Source organism: Emydura macquarii, unplaced genomic scaffold, assembly GCF_026122565.2.
Source record: "Emydura macquarii macquarii isolate MOO-44397 ecotype Brisbane River unplaced genomic scaffold, CSIRO-AGI_Emac_v2 contig_2768, whole genome shotgun sequence".
NCBI classification, from domain to species: domain Eukaryota; kingdom Metazoa; phylum Chordata; order Testudines; family Chelidae; genus Emydura; species Emydura macquarii.
This window is the reverse complement of record NW_027132905.1, coordinates 35,126,405-35,141,569: the sequence shown is the minus strand read 5'-3', so window position 1 is coordinate 35,141,569 and position 15,165 is coordinate 35,126,405. Positions and strand designations below refer to the sequence as shown.

At 54.2% G+C, this 15,165-nt stretch overlaps 1 protein-coding gene across 8 annotated transcripts in view; it reads right to left on the bottom strand.

Moving 5' to 3' along the window:
* Positions 1 to 15,165, bottom strand: part of ZNF362 (zinc finger protein 362) — a 45,521-nt gene that overhangs the window by 4,597 nt on the left and 25,759 nt on the right. For all 8 annotated transcript variants that reach the window (XM_067567024.1, XM_067567023.1, XM_067567026.1 and 5 more), the window contains 6 exons: positions 6,069 to 6,132; positions 4,948 to 5,194; positions 4,051 to 4,366; positions 2,851 to 3,075; positions 793 to 871; positions 247 to 405 (listed from right to left, as the gene is read on the bottom strand). In XM_067567024.1, coding sequence (XP_067423125.1) covers positions 247 to 405; positions 793 to 871; positions 2,851 to 3,075; positions 4,051 to 4,366; positions 4,948 to 5,194; positions 6,069 to 6,131 — 1,089 coding nt within the window. In that variant the 5' untranslated portion in view covers position 6,132. The remainder of the gene's footprint in view (positions 1 to 246; positions 406 to 792; positions 872 to 2,850; positions 3,076 to 4,050; positions 4,367 to 4,947; positions 5,195 to 6,068; positions 6,133 to 15,165) is intronic.

The following is a 15,165-nucleotide window of genomic DNA, read 5'->3' as shown; positions in this document are numbered from 1 at the left end:
ATCTCTACAGCACCTTAAGAGCCTCCCTTGCCAGTACAGGGATGACTCTGCTGCGCTAAGAAGCTCCACCCCCAATGAGCACCCAGCCATGGGCAGAGACGCTTCCTTTCTCATCCCACGCGGCCAGCACCGACACGGCTGGGAACGTGAGCCGTCTCTGGAACAGACCCTATCCTGTGGCCCCTCTGGCCCCATGGCGGGCACCTTGGCCGGCGCCAGACTCCCTGCACTGCCAACAACACTCACCGAGGTATAGGCCCTCCCACACATGCTGCAGCAGTAGGCCTTGGCGTGTTTGATGGCGTGTGCAGAGAGGTGGATCTGCAGCGATGCTGAGTCCGAATACGCCCGGTAGCAGTTCGGACACTTGTAGGGTTTGTCCTTGTTGTGCTGTCGCTGGTGTGACTGCGGGGGGCAAAGGATGGGCAGCATTACGTGGCACAATCCTTGGCAACTCTAGGGACCCGCCCCCACCCCAGTGGGCCACGGACCAGCAACTCTCGGTCCACAGGGCATTGGCGCCACATTCCCAAGTCCTAGGGCCCCAGACACTGACACTCCTCCCTAGGATGATATCGATCGGGGCGGAGGAGATGTCTCCCCTGTCCCTCAACTGTCCAGCTCATGATCTAGCTCAGGCTCCTCTTCTCCTCCCCCCATCAGCCTCTTATTTCTGCCCTCCCCCACCCACCCCATCCCCAGCCCGTGGCCACTCGCTTCTCCCCTCCCCAAGGGCTCAGCATCCCGTGGGCTGACCCACGCTGGGCTGGGGCGCCAGGCCGGGGCACTGACCTGGAGGTTGGAGAGCTGCGTGAAAGCCTTTTCACAGCCAGGATGTGGGCACTTATAGGGTCTGTCGCCGGTGTGAATTCTGCAATACAGCAACAGGCAGGTCAACCTTGGGGTCATGCCACAGCCCCCCACCGCTCCAGAGTGGGACCAGAGTCACGCACCACTTGCTATCATGGGGATGCAGCAGCCCCCTCTGACCCCAGCAACCACAGGGTACCTGGATTGCCCCTCTCCTCTCCCGTACCACTCAGTGAGCAAGGGTGGGGCAATGTGGCTCTATCTGACTTGGTGTGTTGCAAAGGGCTGCCTGCGCCAGCATGCTGGATTCCAGCCCCGCAGGGGCCATGCAGGCAAAAGCAGGCGTGATGGAACGGAGAGGGACCACCCCAGCCCTGGGGCAATGAGGAACACGGTTCCCAGCATGCTGTCTAGACAAAGCCAGCTTGAGACAAGCCTCCACTTGCCCTGGCTGGAGTTACAATCCAAGCGTCGCCCCAAACCGGAGTCATGTTCACACACAAAACTCCTTCACTCCAGTCCAGTGGTGCTCTTAGCTCAAGTTGTCTGCCCTGAGAGGGGACCGGGTTCAAACTCAAGTGAACACCACTTGTCACCTGCTAACACGACCGCTCTGCTGTGAGGATGCAGGCTAGCTCCACTCAAGTGCTGCCAGTTCCTTGCCACTATGCCCTGCTGTGCCTGGAAGGACAGAGGAGTTCTCCCCCAATCCCTGGGAAAGTATTCACAGAGCACCCAGCCTCCTGCAGCGCTGAGAGCCCTGGGCTGTGCCCCCACGAGTCCTAGCACCTCACACGAGTGCGTGCAGCGCCAGCACGGACCTGGCAGCAGGAGAGGCATGTCACAGTGGGACTGTGTTACCCAGAGCTGGGCTCACTCGAGAGGAGTCTCTGCAGCTCTGGTCACTCGCGTTAACGTTGCAGTGAAGGGCCACCAAGCTGCAACAGTGCTGGCACCACCTGGTTGTTTAGTTATTTCCTTCTCAGCCATCCTGTGGAGTCTGACTCGCTTAGGCTGCCACCTCTAGAGCACAAAAACCCAGGACAACCAGAATGATCCCACGGGGCATGCAGGCAGCACCTGGCAGTGTGTTCTGAGCAAGGGGAGATTTGTAGGGCCAGCCCATGGAGCACAGGAGGAGGATGGCTGGCCTGTCCCAAGGGCTCATGGAGGCAGGCAGTTGTCCCTCTGGCTTCATTCCAGACAGCCTCCCAGAGCAGAGGGGCCAGCAGGTGCTTTCTGAAGGCCGCCTGCTTGTGGTTTTTTTATGCTAGGGGGCAATACAGGGCATAGGGAGAGGAAGCAGTGGCTGGTATTAGGAGTCATAACCTGCGTCTCTCTAGAGGTCCTGAGGTAGCCGGGGGAACGCTCTCACAGGCAGGCCCAATGGGAAAACCTGGGCTAGATTCTACCATGCTATGTGAGGAAGGCCACGCACCTGTTCACAGGCCAAATCCAGCATCTGGGCACATGAACCTTCCCATGCAGACCTGGGGAACCTGCCCCATGTTCACTTTGTGCAAACACTGGTGCAAGGGCACAGATCTACCACAACTGGCATGTCCACAGGAGCTGGGTCTCACGTGTGCGACGGAATTTCTACATGGCTCTCGGGGTGCTCAGGGCTGGACACACCTCGATGATGCGGACAAAGCAGGTGCTGCCAGATTCACCCCCAGTAACCCTGGTCCTGACAGGACAGTGTTGGCATGCCCACACTGAGCTTATCCCAGTGCATTCTGGGACTCCGGAGGTAGCTATCCCATAGTGCCTGGCACTTTTGGTGGGTGCAGGAGATGAGGGGTAATTTCCCCATATAAAGCCCTGCACTGCAGGACCATTGGGAGGACCAGACAAACTGGTGCAGCTACGGCTTCCAGCCACACTGGGACAAAGGCTGTCGGCCAAAGCCAGCCGTCTGTGGCCTGTTTGTTCTGGGATGCCATGGGGCGTGCAGGTGGTCCCTGCTCAGAGCCAACTGGGCACTGGCTGTTGCAACGCTCCCTGGGGCAGTCCCACCCAGCAACGCCCCCCCCTCACCTGGTGTGCTGCTGGAGGTGGGACAGCTGACGGAAGGATTTCTCACAGTAGGAGCAGTGATATGGCTTCACACCCAGGTGGATGCGCAGGTGCTGGGCCAGGTAGGAGGCGTTGGCGAAGGATTTGGAGCAGTGCGGGCACTTGTGGGGTTTCGCCTCTGTGTGCGACTTGGAATGGATCTGCATTTCCGACTTGGTGAAGAAGGTCAAGGGGCAGACTTTACACCTGGGAAGGGACAACAAGAGGAGGTCCCGGGGGGGCCTCAGGCAATGGCAAGACGAGCAGCACATCCCCAGCTCACCCCGCCTGGCCCTGCACCCCGCAGACAGCCCCGCACACATGCAGGATGCTGCCAGCTCCAGGACGGCGTGCCCTGCAGCGCCGCAGGGTCTGAGAACAGTGCAGGACATGGGCCGCAGCAGCCCCAGTTCCCCCGGGAGTAACTCCTGCCTGGCCACCACGTGCCAGATCCATCCCACAGTTCTGGCTACCTGCCCAGGACTTGTCCCATTCCCCTCCCTCCGCCCTGCTGGGAGATGGACACACGCTGGTCTGCAGGCTGGGGGGGAGCAAGGGGAAAGTCCATGGGAAGCCAGTGTGAGAGGGCAGGGCAGCCCCCATGGCGGGGACACGTCTGCAGGAGCTAGCAATGCGGGAGCTGAGCATGGCTGGAGGGGGGAGATGGCTTCCGCTCACCCAAGATCCCCAGCACTGGGCCATTAGCCAAGGGACAGGCAACTGTGAGCCCCAGAGCAGATGGGGAAACTGAGGCACAGAGCGAGGAAGCAACTTGCCCAGGGCCACCCAGGGAATCAGTGTCAGAACCAGGAACAGAAGGAACCCTATCACCCGGATTTCCACGTCTCTGGTCTAGCCATTGGCCTCCACTCCCTCCCAGCACTGGGACTAAAATGCAGGAGTCCTGGCTCCCAGTCCTGTGCTCAAATCCATGCCCCACACTGGCAGAGGGAATGCTGCATGAGGGTGGGGCCACACCTCAGCAGATGAAAGCCGCAGAGTGGCACCAGAACAGAAAGGGGCTGCTCCTGTCCTGGGTCCCTTCCTTCGGCAGGGGCAGAGGGAAGGGAGCAGCCATCACAGCTAGGCTTCCTGGCTTGGAGCGCCCGCCTGGTGTGGGTGGCTTGCCCGCCCAGGGCTCTGGGGTCGGAAGAAAGGACACTCTGCTGCACATGTTCCAACCTGTAGGTTTTGCCCTCTTTGGCGGTCTCGCCCGAGGCCAGGATGGGGTAGGGCACCACGAGGACGGGGGGCCCCGACGGGTTCTCCGCCTTGATCTTCTTCCGCCCTCGCTCTGACTTGGGTGCTCCCAGCAGGCTGTGGCCCTGGATTGTCTTGATGGAGTCCAGGAGAGGGGGGCTGGTGATCCCTGAGATGAGGGTGGGCGAGGAGGCAATGAGTCTGCTCTGGCTGGTGGCGGGGGGGGTGGCGGGGGTGCTGGTGCCAGTGCTGGTCTCCGAGGTGCTGACCACGGGGGCACGGGAGGCCAGCCCCAGACCTGAAAGGCAAAGGATGGGGTGGTGTCAGTGGCACGCAGCCCCACAGGGATGGAACTCACCCTTCTCCCCCAGGGGGCAGCCGGCTTTGGGATACTCAGTCCCCATCTCCCCAGACATGTGTGGCTTCCCTGATACAGCTGGTCCCACTTAGGGGATCCACTGGGGGGTAACCCATTGGCCCCCCAAAGCTCCCAGCTCCTGAGAATAGAGGCAGAGGAAGGGACCCCTGCAACTATGACACAATGCTGAGGGGGTCCACCTCCATACCCCATCGGCAGATGGGGCAGAGGGTGAGAGAGGCTGTCCTGCAAAGGGAGAATGCATGGCCACGGGGGCCTGTGCCAGCCTTTGCCTAGGGAACCTGCAGGATAATCCAGGTTCCCCAAAGCACAACGGGGGCCCCGCCACTTCTGGAGTCCTGGGCCCTCCCCCCAGCCTGGGTCCTGTCCCCTCCTGCTGGTGCAGAGATGCACACCCGCACCCCTCCATACCCCAATCTGAACCCCTCCCCATCCAGTCCCCCCAACACCACACCCCAGATCGCGGCCAGGCCCGCTCGGTGCTGCTGGGCTCTGGTTACCTGTGACCGTGCTGGTGGCCGGCCGGGCATGCAGGGCCACGTCAGGCTGGGGAACGGCCTGTGGGTGCAGCCCTGGGACCTGCTGCAGTTTGGGGAGGGACATGATGGACTGGCTGCTCTCTGCAGGCGAGGGGGGCACCAGCAGGGGCTGCTGGGAGGACACCGAGGTGGGGGGCAGGTGAGGGGGCCGGATCTTCTCTGCCATCAGCTGCTCCTTGATTTTATTGATCAGAACCAAGTTGTCCAGCTGGGACGAGGAAAGCAAGACGCACACGTCACTGCCAGAGGCATGGCAGCACGGCAGGTACCGGCCACACCGGGAAGCTGTCAGCACAGGGGAGGGGATGCTGGCTCCCACCCCACAACTATGCTGCTGGCCGCTGTTCTGGGGCGTGCCCCGCCCCTGCCAGTCCTTGTGGCAGGGAAAGGGGTGCTCCCACCTGCAGCCCCACCTGTAGAACTGCTTGGGGGGCAGAGAGGCATCCCCCCCCTCCCCGATACAGACTTCCCTCCCCAAGTCCTGTGGGAAACTGCATGCTTCCCAGCATGCAGCAGGGCCCCAACCACTGGCAAGATCCCATCCCAGCACGTGGCATTGGGCTTCCACCACCCAGCCACCCGCCGAGCTAGCTGGCACACTGTTCTGGGCTGGGATGCCTGCCAAGGCCACCCCTTTCCCCCTCTGCCAGCCACAGCTGGGGTATCTACCATAGATGCTGCAGTAGCTCATCTAGTGCATTCGCATCCCCCCACTCCCCTGGGGAGCTCAGGGCTGGATCATCCCCACTCATCCAGCCCTGGACCTTGCAAGGGGCTCCTTCCCTGGCATCACGTTCCCAGCCCAACAGCCCCGTGGCTCCTGATACGTGACCTAAGCATCCGGATCGCCACTTGCTGCAGGCCTTTAGCACCCTTAATCTCTGCCCGGGGTCGGTCCCTCCTGCCCCTGAGTCAAGCCATGGTCCCGCCCCAGTGCTCTTCCCGAGGTCTCCACTGGCCCTGCCACTGCCCCCAACAGCCACTACCTGGGATCTCGCTGCTCTGCAGCCGGATCTCACCCACGCCTGCAAAAAGCTGCCCCTCCTTGCTTCTCTTGCTGCAGGGTAGGGAGGGGGTCTTACCTGGCTGGGCATGGTGGGAGGGGGCGGCCAGAAGTAGGGGTTGTTAAAGCGAGGCTCCGCCATCCTGCAAGGAGGAAAACAGAGAAAGGGTCACAAGGTGGCAATCACCGCCGGGCTCCATTACCCTCTCCCCAGAACAGCAGGTGCCATGCAGCATGACAGGGCCGGAAAACGCCTGCAGGTCATGCACCCACCACCCCCTACCAAGCCCGGCCTCCCAACCATGCAGAACAGACAGTGCCAGAGCTGGATCTGAGATGACACGAGAGCTTTATCCAGAGGCCAAGCACAGGAGCCAGTGTTCGTGGACGCCACTACAGGCCCGGGACTGAGTCTATGGGGCAGGGACAGAGGCAGCGGGTTTATCTAACCCATCTGTCCACGGTTTATCCTCTCCCACTCCACCCACCAGTCCCGCGCCACTGCCCCATCTCCACAGGCCTCTCCTCCAGCTTAGTTCACAAGTGTTGGGCCTCTCTGCCCTCAGTGGGCATCAGGTGACAATGTGGGGACCTGCCCCCTGGGTGCCAGCTGACAGCAGGAGGCGGCTGCCCTGCCTGGCCTGGGAAGGGCGATGGCTCGGTTGTGTTGGTCTCTTATGAAAGCGGCACTGCCAGCCTCTCTACTGAAAAGGGCCCATGAGGCAGCAGAGTGCCCCCCCCCCCTTGGCCAGCAGGGCCCTGGGTTTCACTGTACACCATCTCGGACAGCAGAGCTCCCATAGCCACTAGGATTCCCCCTTTGCTCCCTAGAGACCACCTCCAGCTCGGGGGTCTGGGTCTGACCGCCCCTGGGAACCAAGTGATGCTGCCTGGCTGGGGTGAGGCATGTCACCCCCACGCCTGGAGAGCCAGGCCTGGCAATCAAACCCACATCCCGATGGAGCTGGGGGTTGCTAAGGAGCAGTTGCTCCATGATCCTTTTGGCTGGAAAGGCAGTGGCAGCAATACAACCTCTAAGGGTCGGAGGGCAAAGCAGGGACAGATGGGAGGGGTCCCCAAGGGTTCAGAGTGGGATGATGAGGGCACCCCTAAGCCCCAGGCAGGAAAGCCCTGTGGCTCACAGGGGGTAATCAAGATGGAGGGTTCACCCCCAGACCAGCCTGCAGCATCCCTGCACAGGGGCTGTGGGGCCATGGAGGATCACACCAGACCTGGAAGACAATGAAGTGGTAACAACTCGTACCACCTACCCTTCACTGTTCAGCAGGGGCCCAGTGCCCCACCAGATCTCACCAGCTCCTTTCAGCAGAGAAGCCAGAGACTAGTTAGGCCCCATCTAATCCAGCAATGGGGGGTGGGGGGAATGTGTGTGTCCAGGGCAGACGAGTCACCTGCAATCGGCTCCCTGGGCTTTGTGCAATGGAATGGCAATGCCCACAGCAATCAGGTTCCCAGCACGTCCCCAGGGAGACGATGGTGCAGGTGAACAGCTCCAATGGTCAGACATTCACAGCCGCTCAACCTATTTAGGAGGAACCTCTCCGTTATAGCACGGACATCCAACGTTCTTCCCCATTCTCTCAGTGCCATGGATTTCTATGGGACTGGCCCTGCATTTCTCCCTGGACTAACACTGCCAGTCTAGTCCGGAGGCTACGCCCCACCTTGCTGACTCTCATCCTATTCCTCGATGGCAACATTCGGGCCCCTAACTCATCTCTGGCCATTGCATTAGGGTGGCCACAGCATGTGTTTTTCTTTAATCCTGCACACCATCTCTACATTACACTGCTGCTCTAGTAGGGAATTAGGAGTCTGACAAGCGAGCCTAAATCCTATCCCCAATTGCCAGCAGAACAATCAGCCCTTCTCCCTCTTTGGGTTTTAGACCCACAAGTGCCTGTACAGGGTCACTATGGCCTCCTCTCTCTCGATGATGCTCTGCTGAGTCCTAATCACAAAGATTTCTTATCAACTCTCCCTCCTTACCAGGGCATCCCTCTGGGGAAGGGAAGGGAGGTTCAGGAGATACAGTAAGGGAAGGATTTCAGACAGTCCCAGCCCCAAACACTATCTACGCTCACCCTTGCACACACGGTGCTCACTGACAGTTCCATTTACATGTGGCATCTAGTTTTAGGTGCCTTGATTTTGCATTGCCCAACCTGAGATATCCTGAGCCGGATTTTCAAAATGCTCTGCACTTACAGCTCCCATTGACGACATCTGCTCAGCACCCGTGCGAATCTGACCAGATGGGACCAAAAGTCAAGGCAGGCACCCAAAAACCAGAGGCCGCTTGAAAATGTGGTTCATAATGTCCATACCTGGTAAGGCTGATGGGCCAGAAAGCTGGACAATTAATGCAATTACTACTGTCTAATTTGCATACTTGATGAATATGCATCCCTTCATTTACATGCACACCAGAAATTAACTGAGTTATAATATTTTGGGTTCATAACACACCACCCATTTCCTGTCTGCCCTGAGCTATTTCTCTCTCTCTCTCTCTCCCCCCTCAGTCGTAAGCACCCCAATTTCCTCCCAGCAAGGAGGTGGCCACGGGAGTGACCTGACACCTTCCCATGGGCCAGGGGCCCAGTGGCAAGCTCAACCCCACATGGCACCCGGACATCTCAGGTGTGGCAACGGATGTTGTATCAAAAAATTACACACAAATAAATAAATAAAATCTATGTTGACGTTATGTTTGCCAACAATCACGCAAGCAACCTGATTTTGGCCCCAGCTATAGACATTCCTGTGAGGATATGAAAAATGCTGGCTAGCACATGATTTCAGGGAAGCAAAGTGCAGTGAATGAAACTCTGACCTGCCATGCTCCAGATTGCAGGGGAGGGGGAACTGAAATACAAGCTCAGAGACCATGAGTTCTAGTCCCAGCTCCTCCACTGCCTGCTGTTGATATTTCTATGTCCTTTCTGAACCCAGATTTCATATTGTGACCTTGGAGGTAGTGACCATTCACCCATTTTACAGGCCAGGTCCACACCACCAAGTTGTGCCAGCAAAGCTATGTTGGCTAGAAGTGTGAAAAAGTCACACCCCCTAGGTGACACGTGCTGGCAGAAACCTCAGTGCAGACACAGCTAAACCAACAGAAAAGTGCTTCTGTCGACAAAGCTAATGTCATTCTGGGAGGTGGTGTTATTACTGTGGCAAAAAGATCCTTCTGGGGACATACCAGGGAGCCATGCTGACACAGGCTTTGTAGTGTACACATGGCCACAGATAAGGTAACTGTGGGTGAAGGCTCATTTTCACTCCCTGCTGATTCTAACTTGAGTCCCGTACACACACACAAAGCGCTGGCGAATACCATTGGAACTTTGAACTCCAGTTGGCAAGTTATTGCTCAAGTTAACACAACCACTCCGCTGCTAATCCAATCACTCTGCAATCTGTGTCTGATTTCACAGGGTGGCTGCTCTCACCTGAGCTAGGTTAATTTGAGCAGCATTAACTCAAGTGTAGATCATGCAAGTGAACTGTTAGTGTAGGAACTTGCACAGAGTCACTACAGGCAGAGCTAGGAACAGAAGCAGGGCTCTCAGGTGACACAGCCAAGCCTCCTCCACTTTGCCACATACGATCTGTCTGCACTGCAGAGTTTGGCCATGTCTACACTACCACTTACGTCAGCAAAATGTATGTCTCTCGGGATGTGGAAAAAACACCCCCCTGAGAGACATGAGCACTTATGCCGGCAAAACATGAGTGCACAGCGCTATGTTGGCAGGAGAGAGGTGCTGCCAGTCCTCTAATGCCTTCCCACAGTGGCCCTCACATGCCAGGTCACAGAAGTTCTCCCACAAACTCACCGGGAAAGAATCACTGAGCATCTCAGCTCGCTGCAGCACGAAGAACCCTGGGGTGCGCCCCCAAAGTCTCAGTGGCACACAGAGTGGAGTACAGCTCCAGTAAGGACATGGTAAGCCAAGCAGAACTTTGCAGCATGGCTGCTCACATCTGGGCTAGGCTAACGCAGGTGCTAATTATCTGGGCTAGCTCTGCAGTGAAGACAGACCCGCAGACTGTTAGAAGGAACACAGCAAATTAGATGCTTCTGTAACCCACAGTAACAAAGAGCAGCTCCGTGTTACTTTCTAGCAGCTTGTCCACGGAGATGGTTATGACACTTATATTACTTTGCTGTTTGCTTCAGTGGTACCAGCTCATATGCACTTAGTGCTCCTAAGTTGAATCTGGCAGGTAACCCAGTTAGGGAGCGTGGTAACATCTGGCTGTGCTGTCTGGAATCTCTACACCCCCATCTGCTCCCAGAGCCAGGGAAAGAAAGCAAGACTCCTGCTGCCCAGGTGTACTGTTGCCAACTCACATGTGTAACCCACAGTGTCTGTATGCTGTCTCCCCGCATATGGGCTGGTCCACACAAAGGGGAATAACACACCTTCCTAAGCAGTTACTCCTAGAGCTAAAGGGACACAGGTCTGTCCTGTGGGTCTGACGGTTATGGGTTAAAATGTTGATCATGACCCACTATGAAGGATAAAATAATGTCTCTCAATGGGAAGCTGGCTTAGTTGTGGGAAGGACTTTATACTGCAAAGCACGGCTTTTAGCAGTGAATTTGGATGTTCTATTAAAAGGTTGCATGGGTATGTTACTAACGGGCGCTGTCCCTTTCAGAATAAGCTACAGCATGTGTTAGAGACACAGCAGAGTGTGGGAGACGTTGCCTATGCCCAGAGAGGAGCAGACCCTGCCTGTGACGCCTCCACAAAGGGCAGAGCCTGATTTAATACATTCACCTTCCCACAAAGCAGCCTCGTTCCCCAAGGTATAACATTAGCACTTACAGGGTCTGGATACCTCCGGGTACTGCTCATCAGCTAGAGAACCCTGGCCCTGTCGGTCACCAGTTTACCAGGGCTGGGTCCAGCTAACAGCTGTTTGGGAAGATCTGTTCCAGCTCCCTCATCTCAAACTCACCATCCTGCCCTGCACTAGACAGCAAGCTCTTTCAGGGCAGAGTCTGTATAGGGTGGCCCCTCACGTATTCCTAGGGACTCAGGTACCTCTGGGAATGGTGTGGGCCTGCTCCTGCCATAACACACCCCCCCCCCTCGCTGTGTGGGGGCATGCTCTTAAAAATGGCACACCCCATGCAGGAGGACCTCAGATGCAAGCTACATGGAGGGGTGGGGGGGCATGTTCCAGAGCACACCACTCTGCCCCCGCCGGCGTGATCTTGTGTGCGAAGTCATGCCAGCAGGGGCAGGGGGGCGTGCTCTTTACAATGGCATCCCCTGTCTGATACCAGACCAGCCCAGTTCTGGTTCTGTGTGCGTACCAGATGGCAGACAAACCCTATAAAAGGAGGGCGGCCCCAGTGGCTTGCCTGGTCTGTTAAAGTATGTCTCTGCAGGATGTGAACCCAGGTCTTCCAGCCTAGCTAATTCTCCCCCAACTCCTCTTAAAATCCCTCCCTGCAGTCTCCAGGGCATTTGCCTTCTCCTTGTTTCTGTGCTGTGTGTCCTGCTCAGACAGCCCGCCCCCTTTGTTTTCTAACCACACCTCTTCCAGCTGCCACATTTACTGAGCTGCAGTGGCCCACTCCCGCCCCTGGGATCTGCCCGCCACCCTCCCACCAGCACTCTGGATCTTCCCGCTGAAGGGCCCACGCTGGGGCGGCTGTCTCTACAGGGCTCTCACAAAGCCAGTCTCCATTGCACTAGGCTCCCTCCTGGGGAAGTCTGAGCAGCTGCTTTTCCTTAAAGAGAGGCAGGGAGCCTGGGAGAGGGTGGCTAAAATCAGGAGCATCCCCGGAAAATGGGCAATCTCACACGTCTGCAGGTCACCAGTCACTGGCTGACACTCCCTCAGTCACATTTGAGCTCCATCCACAAATAATTATCTCCCTAAACCCCGCCCTCAAGGGGATGGCTCCAGCAGCTGAAGGAAAGAGCAGCAGCCTTTAAACTGGTCGCTGGAGTAAAATGCAGTGCTACTGCAAGTAAACTACAGAGCAGAGTGGAGCCAAGAATACTGTGTAGCAACCTAAAGGAAAGCCAATGTCCTATCCAAGACATCAAATACCAGGGCAAGGAACAATGACCGTTTGTTCTAAGAATCAGTGTTACTTCCTCACTTTCCACTGATGTGGTAGGATTAAAAACCACAAACTCAGGGCTTGTCTACATTTAAAAGGCTACAGCAGTGCCTCTGTAGCGCTTTAATGTAGACACTATCTATGCTGACAGGAGGGATTCTCTTGTTGGCATAGGTAATCCACCTCTCTGAGAGCAAGAATTCTTCCATCAACCTAGCACAGTCTACATGGGACTTTGGCTTAGTTAAGCCAACCTCTCAAGGGTATGGATTTTTCACACCTCTGCCTGACGTAGTTAAACTGAACTAATTTCCTAGAGGCAACCAGGCCTCAGTTTCAAGGTTGTTTGCTGAAAAGGCCCCAGAATCACACATGGGCTGAAAGTGACAAGACATGGCAAGGCAAGGGTAGCAACACTGGGATCCATCCACCATGACTGAAAAGATAAAAATTGAGCTTTGTAAAATGCAAAAGCCAGGGTTGTAGAAAATATAAATAACCTACATCTCGGGTTAATTCTATGGCTGTAGTTGAAAAGCCAAACGTAAGTGCAGATATGCACTGATCCGTGTGATTTAAATAAAGACATAAATGGAAACATAATCCCCTGAAAACTGTTCAAGGAGCAACAGCTAAACTCTCTCAAGACAAAAACCCCACATTCTCAGTATTAGATGCAGGGCATGCATTTTGGCAAGAAAAGTCAGATGAATCAAGCACTAAACTAGTGACTTTTAATGTCATTTGGATATTAAAAGTTTAAGTGAATTCCCATAGGTATTAGTTCTGCTCCTGTGCTATTTCAAAGAGTTATTGCACAGACTTTTCAAGGATTACAAGGTGCTCAAGTTATAAGTGAATAATGTTTTAATTTGAGCTCAGCAATGAAAGACTTGGGCAAGGTAAGAAAGCGAGAGAGACACACCAAAAAACAAAAATCTTTTAAAAAGCCAAAAACCAAGTCCAAATGAAATTTATCTTAAGGGTTGACTCAGATACAATAGAAGCAACATCTGAAATGCCTAGTCCACAAGGTAAAGTGGAGACAAAGATTTACGGGGTTGATAAATTATCTGGAAAAATTCATTCCAAATCGATCATTGGTTATAAGCACCATTTAGAGGAAGCGCAGAAAAATGGCAACAACAGAATGACCTGACATAAACAGCCACTTCGGCAATTTAAAGCCCCAGTTCTGTGAAGCTCTTTAACATGCGTTTAATCTTAAGCACACGAGCAGTCTCATTGGAGTCAGTAGGACAATTCACATAAGTAAAAGGTAAATGTCTGCATAAACCTCTCCAGGATCAAGGCCTGCATCACTGATTACTAATCTGCCAGTTTTAAAAGATGGTTAATTAAGCCAGTTGCAGATGCCACTTCCGATGGAATGAGTGCAGGCCCCTTATATCAGAACAGTAGCCACTTGCATTTACATTGAGAATCCTAAACAAAGGACCAGGAAACTGTCCTGATTGAAAAGAAGAGGTTGAGTATTGTGATTGGCTATTTGAAATTCATATGCAGACAGGATGGATTAAATTAGCTACATGTAAGAAAATAAACAATACCACAGAACTGATCAGAAACCATCACCAAGTTTCTTTTGCACCACCTACAGTCCACAGTGCGGTGAGCTGCAAAGACGTGGAATATAAATCAGTCAAGAATTGGATTCCTGTACCAGGAAAGTAAATAGATCAACATCACCTGATGCCAATGCTGATGAATGGGAAAATCATGTAAGGAGGCATATGCCTATAAGTATTTCAAAAATGAGCACAATTTCACATTAAAACACAGTGAGCACGAATCACCAGTTTAACAAGAATGACCTAAGGAAAGACTAGCGGCATTAGACCCGAAACTGAAACCACACTGACCAGTTAGGGAAGGCAAGGAAAAAGACTCGATTGTTCCAGAAGCTCTGAGAAAAGATGCTCAGCAAAAAAGACACATAGCTGTCATCTAGGTATCGAGAAATGCAAGCAAAAGGCAAGAGAGATTTTGTTCTTGCCTGAAACAATTGCTCAAATAAGAGACATGCCTGCTTACTGTAATGCATATAATCATTTTCCAAGAGCAAAACACAGAATCAAAATGTGCCAAAGAGACTAGCAAAAGCTGGGGAGAGATTTATTTAAGGTTGGCAAAGAAGCCCATTTATCCATTAAAAATTCATGGAGATGTCAAACGATCAGACACAAGCAGTACACAGGGGTCACCCAGATCCAATCACAATCAGCAGGACCTGAAATTAGCAAAGCTTCTGATTACTGACCCACGCTCAAGTGCAGAACCACAGGATTTTGCCATGACCTGCCATGTGCCATCACCTTCTTGGCAGTGAGCCCCCAGAGTAACGGGACAGCCAAGAGAGATAGGCAGACAGCGAAAATCTCTCAAAGAAACTAAACAAAACAGAGGTCTGTGCTCCAGCCCTGCTGGACCTCCGAAACATCCCAAGAGAAACACATTCTAACAGCCAGACAAGGTTTTTGCCTCCCACAAGACTGCAGTTGCTCAAAGCTACAAAAACAACAGACTAGACAAATACACACTGGCAGGAAAGCGAGAGAGCCAAAAACTTTATTAGGAAACACACAAAACCGCTGTCCACACTGCCATCTGGACATGCCATCTACCTGCGAACAGCAGGAAGGCAGAAAAAATTGTTACCCCCACAGCAGAGACACAATTACAAGCTGTGAAAACAGACAGTCTGTCAGTGCCAGAGAAAGAGAGATTTGCTTGAAATACCAGAGACGTACCAGATACCTGCTGATGCAGGAGAAAAAGGTGATAACTGGATTTTTCAAGTAATAGAGGATACCAGAGGCTCTATATCAGCAGCCACAGGAGCACTGCAGGCACGCATATCACCAGGGTTATCATGTGCAAATATGATCCAGACTCCTGGGTAGTGCCTGGATGAAGCCCTGCTATTTAAAGGGGGCACTCTAAGAAACTGGATTTAAAAAAAAAAATTCATTACATCTAGTTTTTCACACACAGATCTTAGAATGCTTTCCAAAGGGGGTTAGCATCACCATCCCCA